The 22,921-nt window shown below is 41.9% G+C and overlaps 1 protein-coding gene and 1 pseudogene across 1 annotated transcript in view; both read left to right on the forward strand.

Annotated features, from left to right (window-relative positions):
• The first annotated feature begins 2,027 nt into the window (after positions 1-2,027).
• Positions 2,028-22,921, forward strand: part of PFKFB3 (6-phosphofructo-2-kinase/fructose-2,6-biphosphatase 3) — a 101,917-nt gene continuing 81,023 nt past the window's right edge. The window contains exon 1 of the mRNA XM_089676906.1: positions 2,028-2,164. Coding sequence (XP_089533032.1) covers positions 2,149-2,164 — 16 coding nt within the window. The 5' untranslated portion in view covers positions 2,028-2,148. The remainder of the gene's footprint in view (positions 2,165-22,921) is intronic.
• LOC149462405 (U2 spliceosomal RNA) lies at positions 6,360-6,502 on the forward strand (annotated as a pseudogene).

Here is a 22,921-nt window from a genome sequence, read left to right on the forward strand (position 1 = left end):
CCCTTCCATATGCATCTTGCTGTATAGGCCAGTTATAGATTGGGGTGGTTGCCATTATCTTGTACAGTTGCCTTCTGAAAATAATAGTTGCCACTGGGCTGTCAAGTTAGTATTATGACTTGAATATTTTCAAAATCTTTGACCCAAACAAGTACATCACTGTGTATAATGATGTGCATAAATGCAACACCAATATAGGGCAATCTCATTATGCCTATGTCTGCAGTTTCCAGCTGTTCACTACTTTTCTGGAATATGGACAAATTAGAGTCCATATGGACCAAGAAGCTTGAATGGTGAGGTTAGATAGCTGACTGAACAAATGCACTCCAGCTGACCAAAAATGATCAAACTTTCAACATTTATACAAATATAGGTTTATGTTACATACATTTGCAAATACACATGAATCCACACTGTTGAGTCAATGCACCTCTGCAAAGTGTGGTCCCAAATATCGATGATACAGTATATTTTTGGTAATTAACAGATCTGATCATAGGGCAGCACAGTGGTTAGATGGTTAGCACTTCTGCCTGGCAGTACTAGGGTTGTTGGTTTGAATACTAACCACGGCACCACCTGCCTGGAGTTTGCATGTTTTCCCTGTGGCTGCATGGGTTTCCTCTGGGTATTCTGGTTTCCTCCAACACTCCAAAGACATGCTGGTAGGTGAATTGGCTCCTGTCTAAATTGGCCCTAGCATGTATATGCATAAATGTGAGTTAGGGACCTTAGATTGTACACCCCTTGAGGGTTAGGGACTGATGTGAATGTACAATATACATGTAAAATTCTGTGTAAATTGACAGTACTATATAAGTACCTGTAATAAAAAATATTATCTAATACTTTGAAGATTCGAACATTAGGATAATTATGCATACCATATAGCCTGCAGGCAGAACAGAGAAATTTACAGACTTCTCCATCCACACTGCACAGCGCAGGTGGACGAATCTCTCACTGCAGCTATTGTATTTTGACAGCTGGCTGCTCCAGCTGTCAAAATACCCAAACAGTGGCTGCACATGTTGGATTCAGGTGCTATTGTCCAACAATTTACCGCCTGGCTGCTTCGATTTTTCTGTTGAGGTATGTTGACCAGTAGGTTTTATCATGAACCAGCCGAAATTCAAACAGTGCATGGCCAGCTTTACTCCAAATAATTTGAGCTCACAAACTGCTGCATACAACGTCGTTGGTGTCAGTCAGAGAACTAGGGACTTGTTGATGTCAGTAACAGGTATTATGTCTCATTGTTAGTGTCAGTGGGAGGAACAGTGTTTTGCATCAGTGGAAGGAAAAATGCCCCAAGGGCTGGATAAAGGCAAGCAAAGGGCCGCATCTGGCCCCTGGGCTGCAGTTTGGAGACCACTGCCCTGTGCCATGCACACCTTTCATGTACTAGCTATAAATTTATTGATTGCCATTTTTTTCTCTGAGGATTCATCTAGGACTGGGTTCTCCAAACTTTGGCCCTCCAGCTGTTGAAGTACTACAAGTCCCATCATGCCTCTGGGAGTCTTGCCTGTGGCTGTCAGAGTCTTGCAAGACCTCATGGGACTTGCAGTTCCTCAACACCTGGAGGGCCATAGTTTGGAGACCCCTGATCTAGGACATCTTGAATCTAATTTTGCTCTAATCTAGAAAAGCAGAGTATCTAGTTGGCCGGTTAGCTCAGTTGATTAGAGTTTTATATTTAGTTCTTTATAACAGAACCTCTGTGTTCTGCCAGAAAAACCTGTTACTGTACATCAGTGTTTCTCAACTCCAGTCCTCATGGACCCCCAACAGGTCATGTTTTCAGGATTTCCCTCAGATGAAACAGCTGTGGTAATTACTAAGGCAGTGAAACTGATCAAATCACCTGTGCAAAATAATGGAAATCCTGAAAACATGACCTGTTGGGGGTCCATGAGGACTGGAGTTGAGAAACACTGCTGTACATAAACCTGTGTGTGGACTTCAGACAGTCTAACTTCCTTCTCTCTCATTAGGAGCTCTTCCTAGAAGTGACGTGAGAAAGGCTTCAATTACCATATATGACAGTTTCCTGCTTTCCCTGAGAATCCTACTGACTAGGCTGCAGCTTGTTTCGTGGCCCTCTGCCCTTCTTCCAAGCTTACAAAAGCTTTGACCTTAGCCATGGCCTGCAGGAGAGGTAAGATCACAAGCAGTGCACCCCACCTTTCATATATAAAGAGAGAGGGGATGCAGCAACTATATCAGCTGTCATGTTTACTGCTAAAATGGGTGTGTTTTGCTCACTGTGGAATGCATGCTATATCTTGCAGAGCTTTGACGATGGTTATTTTTCATCTCCAGAAGGTTTTTTTTTAAATACACTCTCATGGTGATGTTGCTTATGTTGGAAAAGAAATGCATTTGTATTTACTTGGTTAATTAGATCATTGTTAAAAAAGTATGATTATCTCTAAAACAACGAGTGTCTTTTCATTCCTGCAACTGATCTTCGTGTCTTTACAAATTGCTGTCATGTTCTAAACAGCTCTGCAGTCCCTATGACTAAAGGTCAGTTTTATAGGTGACTGATGAAAAATAAAGCATGACTCATAGGAATTATGTCTGTCCATTGCGAAAGAGTGAAAGGAGCATTTCCATGCAGCTGTAACCTGAGGATTCATTTGTGAAATGGTTCGCCATCCTGCAAAATCTGTCATCTCAGAGAGGGTCTAATAAAATAACAATTATGCTGCAGTACAGGCACTGTGTGATGTCTACTAGTAAAGCTGGCCATGCATATAAAGATCTTTGTTTACAAACGATTTTATTTTTTAATAAATAAACTGCAAAATAGCATTACAGCTTCAAATAGAATATACAACAGAAACAAGGCACAGCTGTAGTATTAATTTCAAAGGGTACAATCATGTAGAATAAAGAAAAAAAGAGAAAATAAATTAAGTACATGAGCAATATAGGTAGAGAGGTAGGCAGAGTTATACAGCTACCAACAAAGTAACTCAATCAATCCAAGCATGTAAAGATTTCAATTGCTCTATTAACTTACACTAAACTGCATGGATGGACATATCTGTAATGCTAGCTATTGTATTCTGACAGCCGGCACCCACAGCTGTCAAATTACACAAACAATGATTACATCTAATTGAATGCTTACTAGTTGAGCATGCCATACACTGTAATATTTCAATCATTCAGCTCTGTGGTCTGAGCTAGAAAAATCAAACAATTCCCCCCATCCATGATAAACAGCATCAATAGATGAATCTGCAGTGTCAGATATTGAATTCTGACAGCAGGTGCCCATGGCTGTCAAAGTACCCAAGCAGTGCCTGCAGCCATCCTGATTGAATGCAGTCATTGTTCAGCTGATCCCGGACTTTTGGCAAGTCTGGTGGTGCCAACAGGGCCACCTGTAGAGTGGATTCCTGCTGATTTTGCAGGAAATTGGCCAAAATTCAATCCATGTTAGGCCAGCTTAAAGTGGCGTTCCAGCCGTTTAATAATTTTTTTTCTAAAGGCACCCACGTGAGAGTGGCAGCTTAGGCAAAGCAAGTTGAGATCACTTGTACTTGTAATACTTTGCTTTCCTTATAAAAAAATAAAATTACTTTCTGTACCCTCATATTGTGAACGCTGTCATCTTAAGTGTGAGCACCTGAAGCCGGCTCAGACATTCTTCTGAGAAACTGCGCAGCTGGCTACCCAGCATGCACTTCCCGTTTTCTCTCCTGAGCGATTTGCACCTGCGCAGTGTGAAGAAATCCCCGCGATCGCATCACTTCCGGTCTCATAATAACAGAAGATTTTGGAATTAGGCATTCCATAGGACTGCTGGGATAGATGACGCTAATATCCCAGAAGCCCTAAGGAATGCCTGATGATGTAATCGTCTAGGCGGTCGGGACTGAAAGTGGAGACAGAAATTATCAATAAAAGGTTTTTAAGAAAAATAATATACATATATATTGCCACAATGGACTGTGAAAAGGGAGACCGTTGTCTTTCAGGGGAGAAAAAAAACAAGGCTGGAACTCTGCTTTAAAGTGGTTCTTAAGACTGGAGGTTTTCTACCTTCATGCATTCTTTGCATGAAGGTAAAACAACTCCAGTGTGCAGCTCCCCCTTTAGCCCCCCTAATACTTACTTGAGGCTGATCTTGATCCACCAATGTGCACGAGAGCAGCAGCTCTCCCAGGTCTCTCCCTCCTCATTGGCTGAAACAGCAGTGGGAGCCATTCGCAGCTCAGAGCTTGGGAGCAAGCAATCGCAAAAGCAAAGGGGAAGGGACCAGGAGCGCTGGCTGAAGACCAGAGAAGAAGAGAATCAGAGTTGCTCTGTTCAAAGCCACTGCACAGAGCAGATAAGTATAACATGCTTGGTATTAAAAAAAAAAGAATCTGAACCTTTAGTATCACTGTAACTCATCGTTTTTCAACCACTGTGCCGCGGCACACTAGTGTGCCGTGAGATATTGTCTGGTGTGCCGTGGGAAAAATTGCAATTTCATCCGTAACATGTGGCCTCGGCTCACAAATAGACCAATCATTAGAACAGCAATGGGCAAACTACGGCCCGGCGGACCTTTTAATCTGGCCCGCAGAGCGTGATACTGTCAGGATGATCTGTCCCCCTCGACGTATCTGCGCATGTGCCGGAGATCGCCGATCGGCTGCTAATGCCTGAAACTGGCACATGCGCAGATACGTCGAGGGGGACAGATCCTCATAGGAGACAGATTTTCATGCTACACCGGAATGGTGAGAGGAACGCGCGGAGCAAAGGTAAGTGAATTGACACGGGGGGGCTTGGGGACTTAATATGGGGGATGAATTACTATGGGGGATGAATTACTATGGGGGATGAATTACTATGGGGGATGAATTACTATATGGGGGATGAATTACTATATGGGGGATGAATTACTATGGGGGATGAATTACTATGGGGGATGAATTACTATATGGGGGATGAATTACTATATGGGGGATGAATTACTATGGGGGATGAATTACTATGGGGGATGAATTACTATAGGGGGGATGAATTACTATGGGGGATGAATTACTATGGGGGATGAATTACTATATGGGGGATGAATTACTATGGGGGATGAATTACTATGGGGGATGAATTACTATATGGGGGATGAATTACTATATGGGGGATGAATTACTATATGGGGGATTAATTACTATGCTTACTATGGGGGAATATTACTATATTTACTATGGATGACACATACACATCATTCATCTACTCTTGGTCCGGCCCCCGGGTCCAATTATAAAATACTTTATTATTTCATAATAAAGTAATTATAAAATAATTTCTTTGTGTTTGATTCCTATTCAAGAGAATTACTTTATATATAGTCAATATAGGCACAGAGGTAATTTTTTTTAACATTTTCTAATGGTGGTGTGCCTCGTGATTTTTTTCAGGAAAAAAGTGTGCCTTTGCACAAAAAAGGTTGAAAAACACTGCTGTAACTGATTCCATCTTCAGGTCAATTTTTCTTCCTTGTGAAGGCCCTAGGCCCAGGCTGAACATACGGGCTTAAATTCTGTCCAAATCTGTACCAAACTCAACCTCATCAATCAACATTCAAATTCCAGAGTCACCAAGGTCCTGTATCATGCCAGATTTGGTCACACTGTGAATAATCAAATCTGCTTGTGACCAGGTTACCAACAGTTGAAAACAAAACATGGCAAATGCCACATATAGTCCATTTAAAAAATAATAGAGTTCAATAAAAAAATTATTACCGTATATTAAATGTTTTAATCATTATATAGGTGTGACCAAATAACTCAAAGTGTAACCTTAACCACATTTGTAAATGTAACCCTGAGTTAAAGGGCCTTCCAAACCTAGCCCTTACCTTTACTGGAGCATCCCCTAAACTTCTAGTGGTTGTAACGCTCAGGTTTTATTCATTAAAATAACAAACATGTCATACTTACCTGCTCTGTGTAGTGGTTTTGCACGGAGAAGCCCGATCCTCCTCTTCTCGGGTCCGCCACTGGCGCACCTGACTCCCCCACCCCCACCCCCATAGAATGCATTAAGGTAAAAACCCTTCAGCCTTTAGAACCACTTTAACCTCACCCCAAAAATCAAAGAAATATTCACATAAAAAAAAAATGACATAGACCTCATTCACATGGGCATGCTGCTCTATACAGCCGTGCAAGGCTATCTTCACTCATGCATCAAATCAGTGACAGGTGGGTGGCTGCACAAACTTGCTGGGATCTCCAAGAGCATCCCCAACTGTATATCTATGAAGGAAAAATTCAGTGATCAGAATGCAAACAGATTTTGCAATACAAGCAGATAAAAGTTTAGTTACATATTCATTAAAAATATCTCGGCCTTTTGGCTAAGATCAAGTGTAGTATCTGTTCTTATCAGTGTCCAGTAGGGGTGCTCCACCACCATTCCTGCTTGCGGGGATGATTGTATAGTACCCCTGCTGGTAGGATGGGCAAAGTTTCACTGACCACCAGCACAAGGGGGCAAAGTTCCACTTACCAGCACAAGGGGGCAAAGTTCCACTTACCAGCACAAGGGGGCAAAGTTCCACTGCCCAGCAGCACAAGGGGGGCAAAGTTCCACTGCCCAGCAGCACAAGGGGGGCAAAGTTCCACTGCCCAGCAGCACAAGGGGGGCAAAGTTCCACTGCCCAGCAGCACAAGGGGGGCAAAGTTCCACTGCCCAGCAGCACAAGGGGGGCAAAGTTCCACTGCCCAGCAGCACAAGGGGGGCAAAGTTCCACTGCCCAGCAGCACAAGGGGGGCAAAGTTCCACTGCCCAGCAGCACAAGGGGGGCAAAGTTCCACTGCCCAGCAGCACAAGGGGGCAAAGTTCCAGTGACCACCAGCACAAGGGAGCAAAGTTCCAGTGACCACCAGCACAAGGGAGCAAAGTTCCAGTGACCACCAGCACAAGGGAGCAAAAGTTCCAGTGACCACCAGCACAAGGGAGCAAAAGTTCCAGTGACCACCAGCACAAGGGAGCAAAAGTTCCAGTGACCACCAGCACAAGGGAGCAAAAGTTCCAGTGGCCACCAGCACAAGGGAGCAAAAGTTCCAGTGGCCACCAGCACAAGGGAGCAAAAGTTCCAGTGGCCACCAGCACAAGGGAGCAAAGTTCCACTGACCACCAGCACAAGGGGGCAAAGTTGCAAAGGTCCAATATATATATTCTTGCAGCGCTCTGACCGGCCATGCGAAACCTCAGATGAGTCGCGGCTCGTGACGCCATTGCCTGGTGCCGCTACTGCTTTCCGAGCATGCACATGGCCCCTATGTGCGCTGTTATCTGATGCTCGGGTACTACTGGGGTGATGCTGGGGCAACTTTGCTCGCGTGCCGACAGAGAGGGCTGTGCTTGCCCGCTGCGGCATGTGTGCCATAGGCTCACCACCACTGACCTAGGATGCAGACAGCTTGCTTCCAGGGCCGATTGATACATGATTACATGCAAGTGGCCCTGATTAGCTGTGGAAGCCAGCAGCCTCCCATTGCTTTCAATAAGGCTGCCTCCTGCAGCTAATCGCAGGAACCCTCGCTGGGGTTCTCGTGTCTGATCGGAGTTCGGTTCATTTGCAGGTGTGAATGCACCCTTACACTATCCTATGAGGCCCCCACTGTATACTGGCGACCCTAAGCGGTGCCAGGAAGATAAAGAAGAAGTCTCACTAATGTTTAACTGTAGTAAAGAAACATGAGGACACTGACCTGGCTTTGCTGTCTGGCAGGGCTGTGTAAATCTCAGGACTAGAAAATGACTGATCATATGGCAGGTAAAAGATGTTCTAATTGTGTATTGGTTTGTTTTTAAGCTTTAAGGGCATTTACAAAATGCATTGTTCTATGTATGTAGTAGTCACGTCTGTTTCCAGATTGTCTCATCGGCTTCCGTTTGATGATGTAAATAGATAAGCGAGAGTTAGAAAACATTATCAGTTCAGTATTCTCAGTCACGAGCATGATTGTTACGATAACAGAATACTTCCTGTGTGTAGATCCACCATTTCTATAGAGGAAGCCAGGTTGTAAAGAATGAATCCATTATTTGTCAGTGACTCATTTTCCATCCCCGGGAAGTACAATAGTATGTTGCAGACATGTTGCCACGTCATGTGTAACATTAGATTTTACCCCGGGCAGGCAGGGAGGGGCCCAAGCTGCATTCCAAAGGATTTCTTGTTTATTGCAGGATTGCATGCGTTCCTGGCTGGTTACATAATACTATGAGACCAGGAAATATCACATCTTGCCTTTGTCTGGAAAATCATACCTTCAATTTACATAAAGCAGAACTTGATGGACAAGCAACGTTTACATAATATTATGGGCTGTATTGTAAATATAAATTTTGTCATTTTTCTTTAGTATTCAGTTTGTAGAAAATTCACATTTTCTACAAACTTTATAGTGTAAAACAAGGCAGTGAAGAAATCCTTTACCCATCCCATCAAGGTTCAAACTCACACCTGCTGGAAGGACCCACAAACCTGTCCCTTACCTTAATGACCTTCCTGTAGCACCTCTGTGGATACCTTATTCCTGCCTTACCTGCCCAACCAACCCTACCTACCCCCCTTCCTCCTTCCTACCCCTTTCAATCCCAATACCCACCTACTCTTATACCATTAAAGCAGTGTTTCCCAACCTTTTTTCAGTCAAGGCACCCTTTATAATTATGGACAATTTCAAGGCACCCCTTAAAATTATGGACAGTCCCGAGGCACCCCTTAAAATTATGGACAGTCCCGAGGCACCCCTTAAAATTATGGACAGTCCCGAGGAACCCTTTAAAATTATGGACAGTCTTGAGGCACCCTTTTCTAAAATGTAAAAAACTGTTCAGTTTTATATAACGCAGCAACATCCACACATGTAGGACACCCAACGCTAGAGGTGATTTATTCTTCCAAATCAAATACACTTTTTCACATTGGTCCTGACTAGTATTAGTGTTTCTCTCAGTTTTACTCCATCACTGAGCTAATGTGACCCCAGCACTGATGGAGAGGGGCAGGGGAGGGTCAAACAAGGATGCTGTGCAGGCAACTGATACCCTCATTCTCAACTGAAGATGTCATTGGTTGTCAGAGAGCTGGAGGCTAGAAGGTTGTAATGGTGTACAATGAAAACCTATGGCTTTGTGTAACTAAAAGTCAGGCTTCTTCCACCCGCTGGCTTGTATACAAGTTTTGTGCAACTTTTAGACATTTTGCCAAGGCACCCCTGAAGAAACCTCAAGGCACCCTGGTTGAGAAAGGCAGAGTTAAAGTATAGGTTGTTATTGCTGTCTGTGCCCCTAAATTCACCCTCTTTAATTGTCACTATTACTGCTATCACCGAAAATGAAAGTAAAAGAAAACCCAGTTTTTGGTTATCCCCAGAAAAGTAATAGCGGTGAAATCTTCCAATGGGGATACTAGCACTGGTGACCTTGGTGGCAACCAAGAATTCCCTCACTTTGGAAGGATTTCCTCTCACTTCCTGTTTGGCTATGGGATGGGAAGTGATGGGAAATCTCCCCAAGGTGCCAGAAATGGCAAACAAAACCTGACATGGGTTATAACCCTTCCTTTCACTATCCAAACTGAAAAGGAAAGCTTTGCCTTTAGTTCTTACCGTGGCACCCAAACTCCATTTAACCATGCAGAATCCATTCCAGATCACCTTCTGACTTCCACACTCAGTAAAACGTCATTGTTTTTACATACACTTTCAACAACTTGAACACCTCCACACCACTGCTAAGAGGACACCCCCCATGGAATCACTACACCTTACCTCCAACTACATACGGTTATTACTCTCAGTGACATAACCAACACAACTGTCTACAGCTTTCCATGCAAATCTAAGATATGTTGCACAGCCTTTACAATGCTGTAATACCATTCTTCATCTGTATAGTTAAATTGTTTTGTAATTTCTGTGCTTTTCATACTAATAAAAAAATTATTTGAAACTAAAAAATGGTGCAATTAAACAGAATATTTATAACCTATTTTTTTTATTTAAGTATACCTTTTTTTCAGTATTAATACATTTGTAAAGCTGACACATCAATCAAAAGCTTGTTTCCTTTAGTGCCTGCACATACTTTTTACTGTTTTCTCGTGTGCCTGGGACCCCTAATACCCAGGGAACTCTAAAATACAATTTCTTCACAAGCTGCTGCCCTCCTTCAGGTTTGTTACAATCCATGCATCTCTGTGTGCTCAAAGTATTAGACTGATGACATGCCTAAAGGAGGGAGGCTGCAGGGAGGCCACAATTACAAAGCTTTGACACTCCAGGAAGTGTGGGTTTAGTAGGAAAAAGACAACTCCATTATTCTGCATAAATTGCACCAATTGCTGCAAAAGTTGGGGCTAATGTAAGTGGATAATATAGAGAGTGTAGAATTTCCATTAATTCCTGTTAGAAATGTGATTAAAAAATGAGGTGCTTATGGACACTGACTATAGTTTGTATCTAGTAGAAATAGTGAGGAGCTCACTTGACAACAAAGAGGTATAACAGCATCCCACTTTTATATTCATGAGGTAAAACAAAAGGAATGATAGCATTATACACAGTCAAGGGGGGCAATGCCTGTGTCTAAAAAAATGTTCTATACCACACCAATCTTTATAGTTGGAATAATAATTGAAATTCCAGGAGATTCAACTTGATTTGGTAACTGCCCCACCTTCATCAAAGCTAATAACAGACATATTTAGTATTAATAAAATATAAATATAGTATTCTCTAAAAAATGTATATTAACCACTTCCCGACCGCCCTATAGCAGAAATACTGCTACAGGGTGACATGGGTGCGCAAAATCACGTATATATACGTGACTTTGCATTTCCGGGTAGGGAGCTTGCGCGAGTAGCGGTCGCGACTGTCCTGGCTGGTGATTACTCCCCGGGGCCTGGTGATTTCTGAGGATCTCCGACAGGGAAGAGAACTGTTTTGTTTACTAACAGTCCTCCTCCCTGTGAGCTCGGGCACACTGTTTGGATGGCTGTGCACAGCACAGCCATCCAAAGCAGTGTGATTACAATGAAGCACACTGACACCGTCCCATAGTAAAGCACTCCCAGCAAACAGTTAACCCTTTGATCGCCCCTCATGTTAACTCCTTCCTGCCCAGTGCCATTAGTACAGTGTCAGTGCTTTTTTAGCACTGATCACTGTATTGGTGTCACCGGGGATGTCAGTGACACTAAGTTAGTTCCCCCCAGTGTCAGAATGTCCACCACAGTCCCGCTATAAGTCGCCGATTGCTGCCATTACTAGTACAAAAAAAAAATCCCAGTATCTATACCGCCATTTGTAAACGCTATAACTTTCACGTAAGCCAATTAATTTGCACGTATTGGGATTTTTTTTAGCAAAGACATGTAGCAGAATACATTTTGGTCTAAATTTATGATGAAATTTGATTTTTTTAATTTTTTTACTGCACATGTTCAATAGCAAAAAGTCAAAAATATTGTTTTTTTCTCAAAATTGTCAGTCTTTTTTTTTTATAGCACAAAAAATAAAAAAATGCACAGGTGATCAAATACCACTGAAAGAAAGCTCTATTCGTGGGGAAAAAGGACGTAAATTTAATTTGGGTGCAGAGTTGCATGACTGCGCAATTGTCAGTTAAAGTAACGCAGCCCCGTAACGCCTGGTCAGGCAGGGGGGGAAATCCTCTGGAGGGCAAGTGGTTAATATGCATTCTTAATTTTGAGTGTAGCGTTTAGAAGCCATTGGATGTAATGGGTCCCCTGTTCCTGTGCCCACAACTCTGCAGATAGCACCACACACTCTGGCAAACCTGACTGAGTAGGGAATATTTATTGTCAGATGTATATTCAGTACCCTGTTAGCAAAAGAGATATACAACAACAGAAATAGTACAGCAAACAGTTAAACTATAGCAAAGGATATACTGCAAATAGCTGAACTTTAGAAAGAAATATACTGTAAAAACAATCAACGGGTGTAGAGAGCAACTTCTCCTAAACCCAGAGGAGAATTATGATATTATAACCGTTCAGCATCTGTAATATTCTCTCTTCTGCTACCCAGCTCTTTAGTGCATGTTGGAGTGCTCAGGATAAAGTCCCTTTAAGCACTGTTGATGACACTGTGGTCCCTTTAACCACTTGCCTACCGGGCAGATTTACCCTCTTCCTGCCCAGGCCAATTTTCAGCTTTCAGTGCTGTTGTACTTTGAATGCCAATTGCGTGGTCATGCAACACTGAGCCCAAACTAAATTTTTAGCATTTTTCTGAGACAAAAAGAGCTTTCTTTTGGCGGTATTTAATCACCACTGGGGTTTGTATTTTTTACTAAACCAAGGAAAAAAGACCAAGAATTAAAAAAAAAAGTTATTCTTAGTTTCTGTTATAAGGTTTTGTAAAAAAGTGATTTTTTTTTTCCTTCACTGATGGGCACTGATAATATAAACCCAAAATCACAGCACAAATGCAAAAATATCTAAATCACCACAAGGTAAATGATTACAATATAAATTAAGTGTCTCCCATTCAATGTGTTCTCAATGATGTGATACCAATCCACTCATACTAATGCTGCTGCTTATAAGTTGAAAGAATGTACCATCCCCCTCAAATATAACTTAATGTGAAAATGGCAGAACACATGTCTGATATAAACTAGTGTTCAAAAACAAATATAAATATGTGAATCCATAAATAATACAATTAAAAAACTAAAATAAAAAGTGAAACATAACACAAAGTCTGCCATAAATAAGTGTAAAAAGTCCATAGTCCCTTTCTCACACCCAGTGACAAAAATGAGATCTTCAAGGTGCTTGTAATAATCAGCCGACTGCATTTACAAACACCACCTGTTCAGATAGGTAACCCCCTATTCACTGTCACTTACTGAATAGTATGGCTTATCTAGATCTGATAAGCAAAAACACTTGTAAAAACTTCTCCTTAACAGCTTGATGAGTCCTCATGCACACCAGACATTTTTACAGCGGCTGTTTTTGGCTTTTGACGTTTTTTTCTACAGCCAGTAAACTCCCCAACATGTTATCCTATGTGTCCATGCACACATAGACTGTAATCAACATTTTTTGGCAGGGACATTTTTTGGCTGGAAAAAAACCCAGGACTAGTGGGTTTCTAGAGGAGTTTTTAGCTGTAAAAATGCTCTAAAGCTGAAAAACGCAGTAAAACACAGCAAACCAGCATTTTTGGACGTTTCTTTGTCTAAAAAAAAGGGTGTTTTTTTGGTCAAAAAACCTATAAAACCGCAAATGCAAAAAAAAGCAGTAAAACGCTAACACAAACGCTAAACAACTCACGATTTTAACGTGACTTTACACAGCTAACGTTACCAGTGTTATTGAAACGCTCAGTGTGCATGGAGCCTAACAACCTACCACAGTACATCAATGTAGCAAAGGGATGGTTATCCAATAAAACTGTTCCAGGGAAGGAAATAAAAGAGGAACTAAAAGTGTATTACTATTAAAAACACCAATTTATTAATCATCCAATAGGGTACTCACAAACAATCTCAAATTAAAAGCCCAAAACATGTATACTCCCACATTGGCTAGGCAGGTATCTCACCCGACCAACCTCGCTACCGCGGGCAGAACATCACTTCCAGCGGGGGGTAAGAGGCGAGTCCCAGCTGTCTCCAATGTCGTGCAGACTGGAACTGACGCGTTTCGTCATGTGACATTATCAAAGGGTTGTAAGGGGAGCGCAGGGGGTGTGGTTCTGGAAGGATGTCCTTGGACACCCTCTCAGAACTAGCCAATCACTCTGTAGCCTTTTTTTGGGTATAGCAGTTGGGAACTGGTGACGCACTGATAAAGTCACTGGCTCTGTGATACTCACAGGCAGCACTGTCCCTCTTTGGATTTGGACACCTCCCTCTCACTAACATCTTGTGGTAACAGGTGGTCACCCTCTGTAAACTGGGTGAAACACAATCAGTCTGTGTCCTCAGCAATCTTCCTCCTTGGTCAGGCAGCAGGCTTCACCAACATCCATGGCTCTCTCCAATGTCTTCAGATGTCTATTGCTGTGCCTCTCTCCCTCTCAGGTGCAGGAGTAAGCAGTCTGCCAGCAGCCAAAGGTGCATACAGTCCTTTCAGAAACAGTCTTCATACTTCTCCTCCTCAGCCCTGGAAAACAGCAATGCCTTTGCCTCAGTGCCTTGTGAGATCTGCAGTCCCTTCCTTCCAGCTCACCAAGCCAGCTCAATCTGTCAGAACTACACCTCCCACAATCCTTGTAGCCCACATCCTGTGTGCCTTCTTATTGGGTAGAGGGTGGAATCAACACTGGCTGTGAACAGTTCTACAGTAAGAGACCCCTATTGTAGTTGTGCCTGTGTAAAAGTCTTCTCTGTTGTCAGACAGAATCCTTTTCCTGTCTGTGTTGCAGACTAAGCTACACAGTATATATACTGTGCAGTATGTGTGTGTGTGTGTGTGTGTGTGTGTGTGTGTGTGTGTGTGTGTGTGTGTGTGTGTGTGTGTGTGTGTGTTTTACAGCACCAACAGGTAAAGATAGTAATCTTTGCACCTAACCAGGTGTTTCCCCAGGCAAACCAAAATACACAAAATAAAAAGGGGTTACAGTGCAGAAAGCATAATTATTTGCCTCTGTTGAGGAATACTACAGTATCTTCAGGTATCCCTGCCCTTTAATCGCTAACCAGAGATATGCAATAGAAATGGAGATATGTCTGCTCCTAGTTTCTAGATTGCTTCCATATACACTGCTCAAAAAAAATAAAGGAACACTTTTTAATTAGAGTACAGCATCAAGTCAATAAAACTCCTGGGATATTGATCTGGTCAGTTAAGTAGCAGAGGGGGTTGTTAATCAGTTTCAGCTGTTTTGGTGTTAAGGAAATTAACAACAGGTGCAGTAGATGGGCAACAATGAGACAAGCCCCAAAACAGGTATGGTTTTACAGGTGGAAGCCAATGACATTTTTTTCCCTGCTCATCTTTTCTGACTGTTTTTCACTAGTTTTACATTTGGCTAGGGTCAGTGTCACTACTGGTAGCATTAGGTGATGCCTGGACCCTACAGAGGCTGCACAGGCAGTCCAACTCCTCCAGGATGGCACATCAATATGTGCCGAAGCCAGAAGGTTTGCTGTGTCTTCCAGCACAGTCTCAAGAGCATGGAGGAAAGTCTAGGAGACAGGCAATTAGTCTAGGAGAGCTGGAGAGGGCTGTAGAAGGTCCTTAACCCATCAGCAGGACCAGTATATGCTTCTCTGTGCGAGGAGGAACAGGATGAGCACTGCCAGAGCCCTACAAAATGACCTCCAGCAGGCCATTGTGAATGTCTCTGACCAAACAATCAGAAACAAACTTCATGAGGGTGGCCTGATTGCCCGACATCCTCTAGTGGGCCCTGTGCTCACTGCCCAGCACCATAGAGCTCGATTGGCATTTCCCATTGAACACCAGAACTGGCAGGTCCGCCACTGTGCTTTTCACAGATGAGAGCAGATTCACCCTGAGCACATGTGACAGATTTGAAAGGTTCTCGAGAAGCCATGGAAAACATTATGCTGCCTGTAACACCATTCAGCATGACCGTTGTGGTGGTGGGTCAGTGATGGTCTGGGGAGGCATATCCATGGAGGGACACACAGACCTCTACAGGATAGATAATGGCACCCTGACTGCCATTAGGTATCGGGATGAAATCCTTGGACCCATTGTCAGACCCTACGCTAGTGCAGTGGGTCCTGGGTTCCTCCTGGTGCATAACAATGCCCCGTCTCATGTGGCGAGAGTATTCAGGCAGTTCCTGGAGGATGAAAGAATTGATACCATTGAATGATCCCCCATGATCGCCTGACCTAAATCCAATAGAACACCTTTGGGATATCATGTTTCGATCCATCCGACGCTGCCAGGTTACACCTCAGACTGTCCAGGAGATCAGTGATGCCCTGGTCCAGATCTGGGAGGAAATACCCCAGGACACCATCCATCGTCTCATTAGGAGCATGCCCCGACATTTTCAGGCATGCATACAAGCACGTGGGGACCATACAAACTACTGGGTACCATTTTGAGTTGCTGCAATGAAATTTCGGCAAAAAGGATTAGCCTGCTGCATCATTTTTTTCACTTTGATTTTCAGTGTCTTTGAATTCCTCTGTAGGTTGATCATTTTCATTTCCATCAACCGATGGGGCATCCTTACATTCCTAACACATTACCCAGTCCATATCTGTATAGATATCCAGCATGATATTTTTCCCCATTGAGATCTGATGTGTTTTCAAAGTGTTCCTTTAATTTCTTTGAGCAGTGTATGTACAACATTTGAGATACTTAAGAAGTGAACCTACACGCTAACCTTTACAATTTCATAGCAAACCTTTGCTTTATAAAACAAGGATTCTTAGTTCACATGTACAGTATTGCAATACATGGTAAAGCTGGCCAGCTGCATTAAAATGTATCCTTACTTGCTAAATATCATATTCTTAAGAGTCTGAGCATATAGTGTTAGCATGGAGGAAACGGGCACAGCTGGAGGGGTGAGTTACAGACCAAAATCCAGCCTTTTTAAAGCAGTTTATAATGTTTGCTTTGTACATGTCCCAAAGATCAGTGCCCAACCCCCCTTGTTTGACAATCCCTAGCCTAATAGCCAAGAAAATGGCTATTATTGATTTTACTGGATGTGGCTCCCATTGGCTTCAATGGGACTTGTATTTGGTATCCAAACTTATCTCATGTTCACTGAACCCTGCTACAGGTACATTTGCTTCATCCCTATTCACCATGTTATATGTATAAAATATGAAAATGAACAGTATCTTTGTAAGATCGACATAACAATGCTCACCATAAGATAGTAGTATTAGTATGTTTCTTGTTATCATTTTTGAAGTTACTATTTTATGATGTATTTCATCATTACCTATTATTTATACAATAATCAAAGACTCTTGATTGTGCACAATGTAAACTTCAAAACCCTGTACAAGCCAAACATAACAATTATTTTATCACCCTGATGTAGAATATACATTTAGCCAGAAATATGTATACTGTATATATAAAGGCAGAAGCTGCCAATTATGGGATATGTGAGCTAGCCCCATACTGCAATCCTACAGAGTTCCTCTTCACAATGGTATCACATGAATTCTGACTAATTAAACAAATCAGTTGATTCCTGGTCACAAACTCTTGGCACAGGCAAATCTCAGCACAGATTTAGGATTTAGGCTATAGGTTTATTTTATGTATCAAGTTAAGCATTAGGAGACACCTTTAAGGATTAGGTTTACTATAGCTTTATTGAAAGAAAAAGAAAACCGGATTTGTCTGCCTCATTGTGCATAGTCCAGATTGTAAATAAATTGGGCTGTAATACCAACTTTTATCCTCTAGATGGCACTATCAGAGCTTTTTGCTTTTATAAAAGTTATATTTTTCCCTTTTACTTGTATAGTTAGCTTATTGCCATTTCAGACATCAGACATCAGCTGTTTGTATGTTTTCAGACATATGCACAGTTACCTAGACATAGCATATATTGTACAAGTCTTTTATTGGAAAATCCAAAAAAAGAAAGTATTAGAACAATAGTAAAGATAGAATGCATGCATAGATTTGGGGGGGGGGTGTTCCTAGAGGGCTCATTAGCTAACTTATCCTGTATTATATAAGAGGGAGTGATTAAGGCTGGCCGTACATTAAACAATTTTCCATTAGATTTACCAAAACCATCTAATATGAGGTCAAACCTAAACACTTTCAATCTGCATGCAATCAGACAGGCCCTTGCACTGCACAATTGAATTTAAATCTAAAGGAAATTGAACAAGAAAATTGTATAATGTATGCCCAGCTTAAAGCTCGAAGGCTGGCAGTAATATACTCAGGGTTGCAAAGTTGGATGAATTTGGTATGGATATTTGCTAATATAGCTGTGAGTTTTTTGATCATAATATTTGTTATTTTATGTTTTTCACTGCTTCAAAACTTGAGGGTGTTTTCCATTATTTAGTAATTGTTAGAATAGTGACTGCAAATATATGGGTAATTCTAGACAAAGTATAACTAATCATTAGACTACACTTCTCCCCCATTGCATTGCATGGCTTATCTCTGTTACTGATTAACTATCTCAGTAACAGTGAAGCATATACATAATCTATCATAGCTATAGATGGCCATACATGGATCAAAATGTGGCTGGTTCAGCAGAGATTGTCTGAATTCCGATCCATGAATAGGCACTGTGGTTGTACTGAAGTTGATATACTGATCGACTTCTGTATAACCGTCCTGATGGATTTTACCTGCTCAATCAGCACTGCAGGCTAAAGTCTGCATAGCTGATCAGTGTATTCTGATGGAGGGGAAGTCTCCATGCTGTCAGAATACAATAACTCAGTGGGAGGATTCCCCCATCCACCTCGAATGTGTGGATGGGGGAATCGGGTGAGTTTTTTTTTTTCAACCAGATGCATATACTCCTAGATTATAAGCTCCAAGGAGCAGGGCCCTCCTATCCCTCTTGTATTGAACTGTATTGTTGCTGTATTGTCTCCCGTTATATTGTAAAGTGCTGAGCAAACTTGGTGGTATATAAATCCTGTATAATAATAATAATATAATAATATACCGAGTATTTTCACGAGTACTCATGAAAATGCTGCTGATACCCAAAACCGATACTTTGCGTTGCGATTTCAAATTGCATGTGGTTTCTCCACTGCTTCTGTGTTAACCCAGGATTGTCATAGATTGAGTTTACACAGCAGTGCTGGAAACCTCCCTGCACCAATCCCATTCTGTCACAGAAGGAAAAGCCGCTTCACAGGTCTGGGATTTGAAATTCCCATGGTGTCTCTCCTCTCCCTGCAGGGATGACAGTACAAACTAGACAGCTTTTGATTGGTCAGCACCATCACCTCTCCATGTGACAGCATGGGATCGTTGCAGGGAGGTTTCCCGCACTGCTCCTGTGTGAACTAAGGCTATGACAAGCCTGGAATCACACAGGAGCAGTGGGGAAACCACATGCATTTAGACAGGAATGGCATTGCATTTCTGTTCAGATTGCATGCTATACATTTTGTATGGACGCAAATCACACCGCAAAGTATCGGTAATCGGTATCAGCGAGTACTTGACCGAAAGTATCGATACTCGTTCTCTCCGATCAAAAAAGGGTTTTCGATGCATCCCTAGTCCTTAACCAATTCTGAGAGTGAGAAAGAGAGGGTGGCTATGCATTTGCTTAGTGAGATCAGGGAGAAGGAACACAGCCACCCTCTAACAGGAATTCAGATCATAGCAACAAGAAAAAAGGAATGTGGAGATTTGGAGGAGGCTGAGAGCAAGAAGGTACTTTTCTGAGTTAAGAATGCATGCTTGAATATCATTTTTTTTTTAAACACAATTTAGTGTCACTCTAAAGCTATTACAAAAAAAACATTGGATTTCCCAGAACTTCTTCTTTAAAAGTCTATATTTGTGCTGCACATATTTCTCATAAACTCAGAGCTTTGACACAGGAAAGATTGACAACCCATCTCAGTGGACTGCGTTTCCTGGGAAAAGATTTCATAGGATTTCTTCAGAAGGCTGCTTCAAAATAATAGGAGGGACTTAAGCTTTTTCCAAATACACTGTCTGGATAGATGCCTACAGGACATAATACACAAGATGCACTGAATGTAAATATGGAATTACTTCAAACAGTCAATTTTGACAATCTAAGCATAATGCATTATTTTGTCGCCTGGTGAATGTCACTTACTCATTAAAGTAATAACAAAGTAATAATGGTGCACAAACCCCCGGTTTACATTAAAAGACATAGAATGCATCATCATCTTCATCATCAGTAATTTCATATGTGTAATGTTGTCACACTGCCAATAGGCAGCAGTATAAATAGCTGAATAATACAGTGACTAATACAAAGATGCCTGTTTTTAGATGGAGCTGTTTTTAGAAAATGACTTTTCTTACATACTTAATTAAATGTATCTGAAGGAAATTTCTACTGAAAAAGATATGTAGGCTACTTTTGTTGACCTGCTTCTGAAATCGCTGGTGGCCTTGTTGTTTCTGACTTCAATATGTTCTTCATCACTGACCCTGATCAAGCATGCAAGCAGTGAAGTCAGAGTGGAATCTAAAGTCCTAAGCTGCTGGCTTGTTCCATGTCAGTGAATCAGTGAAAGTCAGTGAATTATTGCATTAGCATGCTAGCCAAACTACCAGCATTTACAGGTGAAGAATTCAGCAATGGTAGCCTAAATATTATTTTTAGGTACATGCGACACTTTGCACAGTCATTAGTGCTCATAATGCACTGTTATTCTTATTACAGGTACTTATATAGCAATGTCAGTTTATGCAGTGCTTTACATTTATATTGTACATTCACATCAGTCAAGGGAGCTCACAATCTAAGGTCCCTAACTCACATTCACACATACGAGGTGGAATGAAGTTTCAAGACTAGTTTTGTAACATACCATCAGATGGCAGCACAAGGCTGCATGTACAGTCAAAGGGAGCACCAACCTTCATAAGTCAGTGTGCCAGAAGACATCATCCTGTATACATCGGGAGCTGTGCAACTGGTACTATTCTTACCATGTGCGTTACCATGTCTGCTATTTCATCATGGACAGCAAGTTACAGCAAAGAACAAACATGAAATTCTGCACAAAACTGAGCAAACCACTGGATTTCCACAATTTTGTTAGAACGCTGATCTTTGAGCTGGACCTTCATCTTTGGGAAGGGTGCGTTTTCAGGTGTTGAGCTTGTTGAAGGTCTTCCTGGTCTTTCGTGGTTTTCCAGTGATGTTCTTCCACTCTTGTAGTGTGCAAGCCACTCAAAACACCTTGAACCATTGCAGCATTGCCGAATCATGTAAAACGTCTCTGTGGCAGATTTGCCCAGTTTCATGCAGAATTTCACGTTTGGTCTTTGTTCTAACTTGTCCATGATGAAATAACAGATGTGGTAATGCATGTGGTTAGAATAGCACCAGTTCCACAGCTCCCAGTGTACAGAGGATGATGTCTTTTGGCAAGCTGACTTATGAGGGCGTGTTATAAAACTGGTCTCAAAACTTTTTGATACTATCTCATACAGATACTAGGGTCAATTTAGACAGGAGCCAATTAATCTACCAGCGTGTCTTCGGAGTGTGGGAGTACCCGGAGGAAACCTACGCAAGCACAGGGAGAACATGCAAACTCCAGCCAAGTAGTGCTGTAGTTGGTTAGCAGCACTAGGGTTGACTGCAATGGCCCTTTAGTATATAGTATGATTTCATATTTATAATGTGTGGTGTGCTTCACTATTCCAATAAAAATTAGTGGTAGGATTTTCCTAAATAGGTAGGTTATAGAGATGAGATGGCAATTGGAGAATCCAAATCCCAAAGGATCTTCTTTACCAAAGATCTTTTCACAAACATGCACATTGAAGTACATTTATGGTATGGAGTAAACATGTACACATGTATACATACATCATACAGAAGCCTGTGCTAGATGGATTAACTGGCAATAGATGGATCAAATCTCAGCTGGTTCAGCAGTAGCCAGCCGACATTCGATTCATCTATGGGCGGGCTGATTTTACCCAAGTTTATCTATCAATTGACTTGGGTACAACCTGCATGTTGGATTTTTAGAATGCGATTATTGCCAGCGGCTATAGCCACTAGCAATAATTATTGTGTTCTCCCAGCAGGGATGGCTCCCCGCGTCCTCCCCCCACAATTTCCCCCAACACTGACTTTGTTGATGGGGGAATAAAGCAATTTTCTTAACTAGTGTAGAACAGATGTCTCCAACTCTAACAAATGGCTACTAGGCCATACTCTCAAAACTCAGCCCCCCCATACAATACCTATGTAAATAAAGGAGACCACACAATGAATGGAATGAAAATGGCCATCACAGCCTGTTATTAACAATTCAAGTAAAATTAACCAAAAAAAATGCCTTAAAATAGAAACAGATCACTGCTAAGCCTGTTGGTTTTTGAAAGGACCCAAAACATGTTCCATTATTGACTGTGGGACCTATTACCATAATAGGTCTCCAGCCATAACACACGCTCAGAGACAATACACTATCCACAGTGCAACCATTTCCATATTCCAGTTAAACTGATGGGTCCTGAACCATTCTCTTAGCCTAAATTTTCACCGCCTCTAAAGACCAACAATCCCCCCCGCCATGACATCTACTGACTGACTTGCATCCTATACATCAAAATGACAAAACACAGAGAGGGAGGGTGGACAGGAAGCTGTCTCATTCATCCGCCAAGCTCCAATGGACACCAGGGATAAACCACCCCTTTAAGCTGCCCGAGACCCTGCCCAGCCACACACCACCCCCCCTCCCCCCAATCAGGTAGGTCTGTTCACTTTAAATACAGCCTACTATTAACCCCTTCAAAGCTTGTTTCCCCTCTTCACACTCATGTCTTCCCTCCGCTATGTTTTTTATTTTTTTGCTCTGGGCCTTTCTTTTCTGCAATCTGTGCTTGCAGGAATGAAAATCCCTCCCTTAGAGTCTGTATTGATGGGTTTTTGTTTGCTTCAGAATGTTTCTTTCTTCATACAGTCTATAGGAAAGGAAAAACAACTGAAGGTCAACTGCACCTGCAAAGAATGCTGATTGATCTCAGAAGCATCTCAAGCTGATGTCAAAGCTCACTGCATTTGCAAAATAAAGCCCATGGACACAGGCCCTTTGCACCTTATCATTTCTGTTTTATATAATTCTCAAGGTCTAAGTACTCTAATCAATACAAATCCGAGGCCAGATTTTAGTTATCTATTGTCATACCAGTGAAAGATTATGGCTGAATCATTGCTGTAGG

This window comes from Staurois parvus, unplaced genomic scaffold, assembly GCF_062004578.1.
Source record: "Staurois parvus isolate SC_StPar_1 unplaced genomic scaffold, SC_StPar_1.0 ptg000175l, whole genome shotgun sequence".
Classification (NCBI taxonomy): domain Eukaryota; kingdom Metazoa; phylum Chordata; class Amphibia; order Anura; family Ranidae; genus Staurois; species Staurois parvus.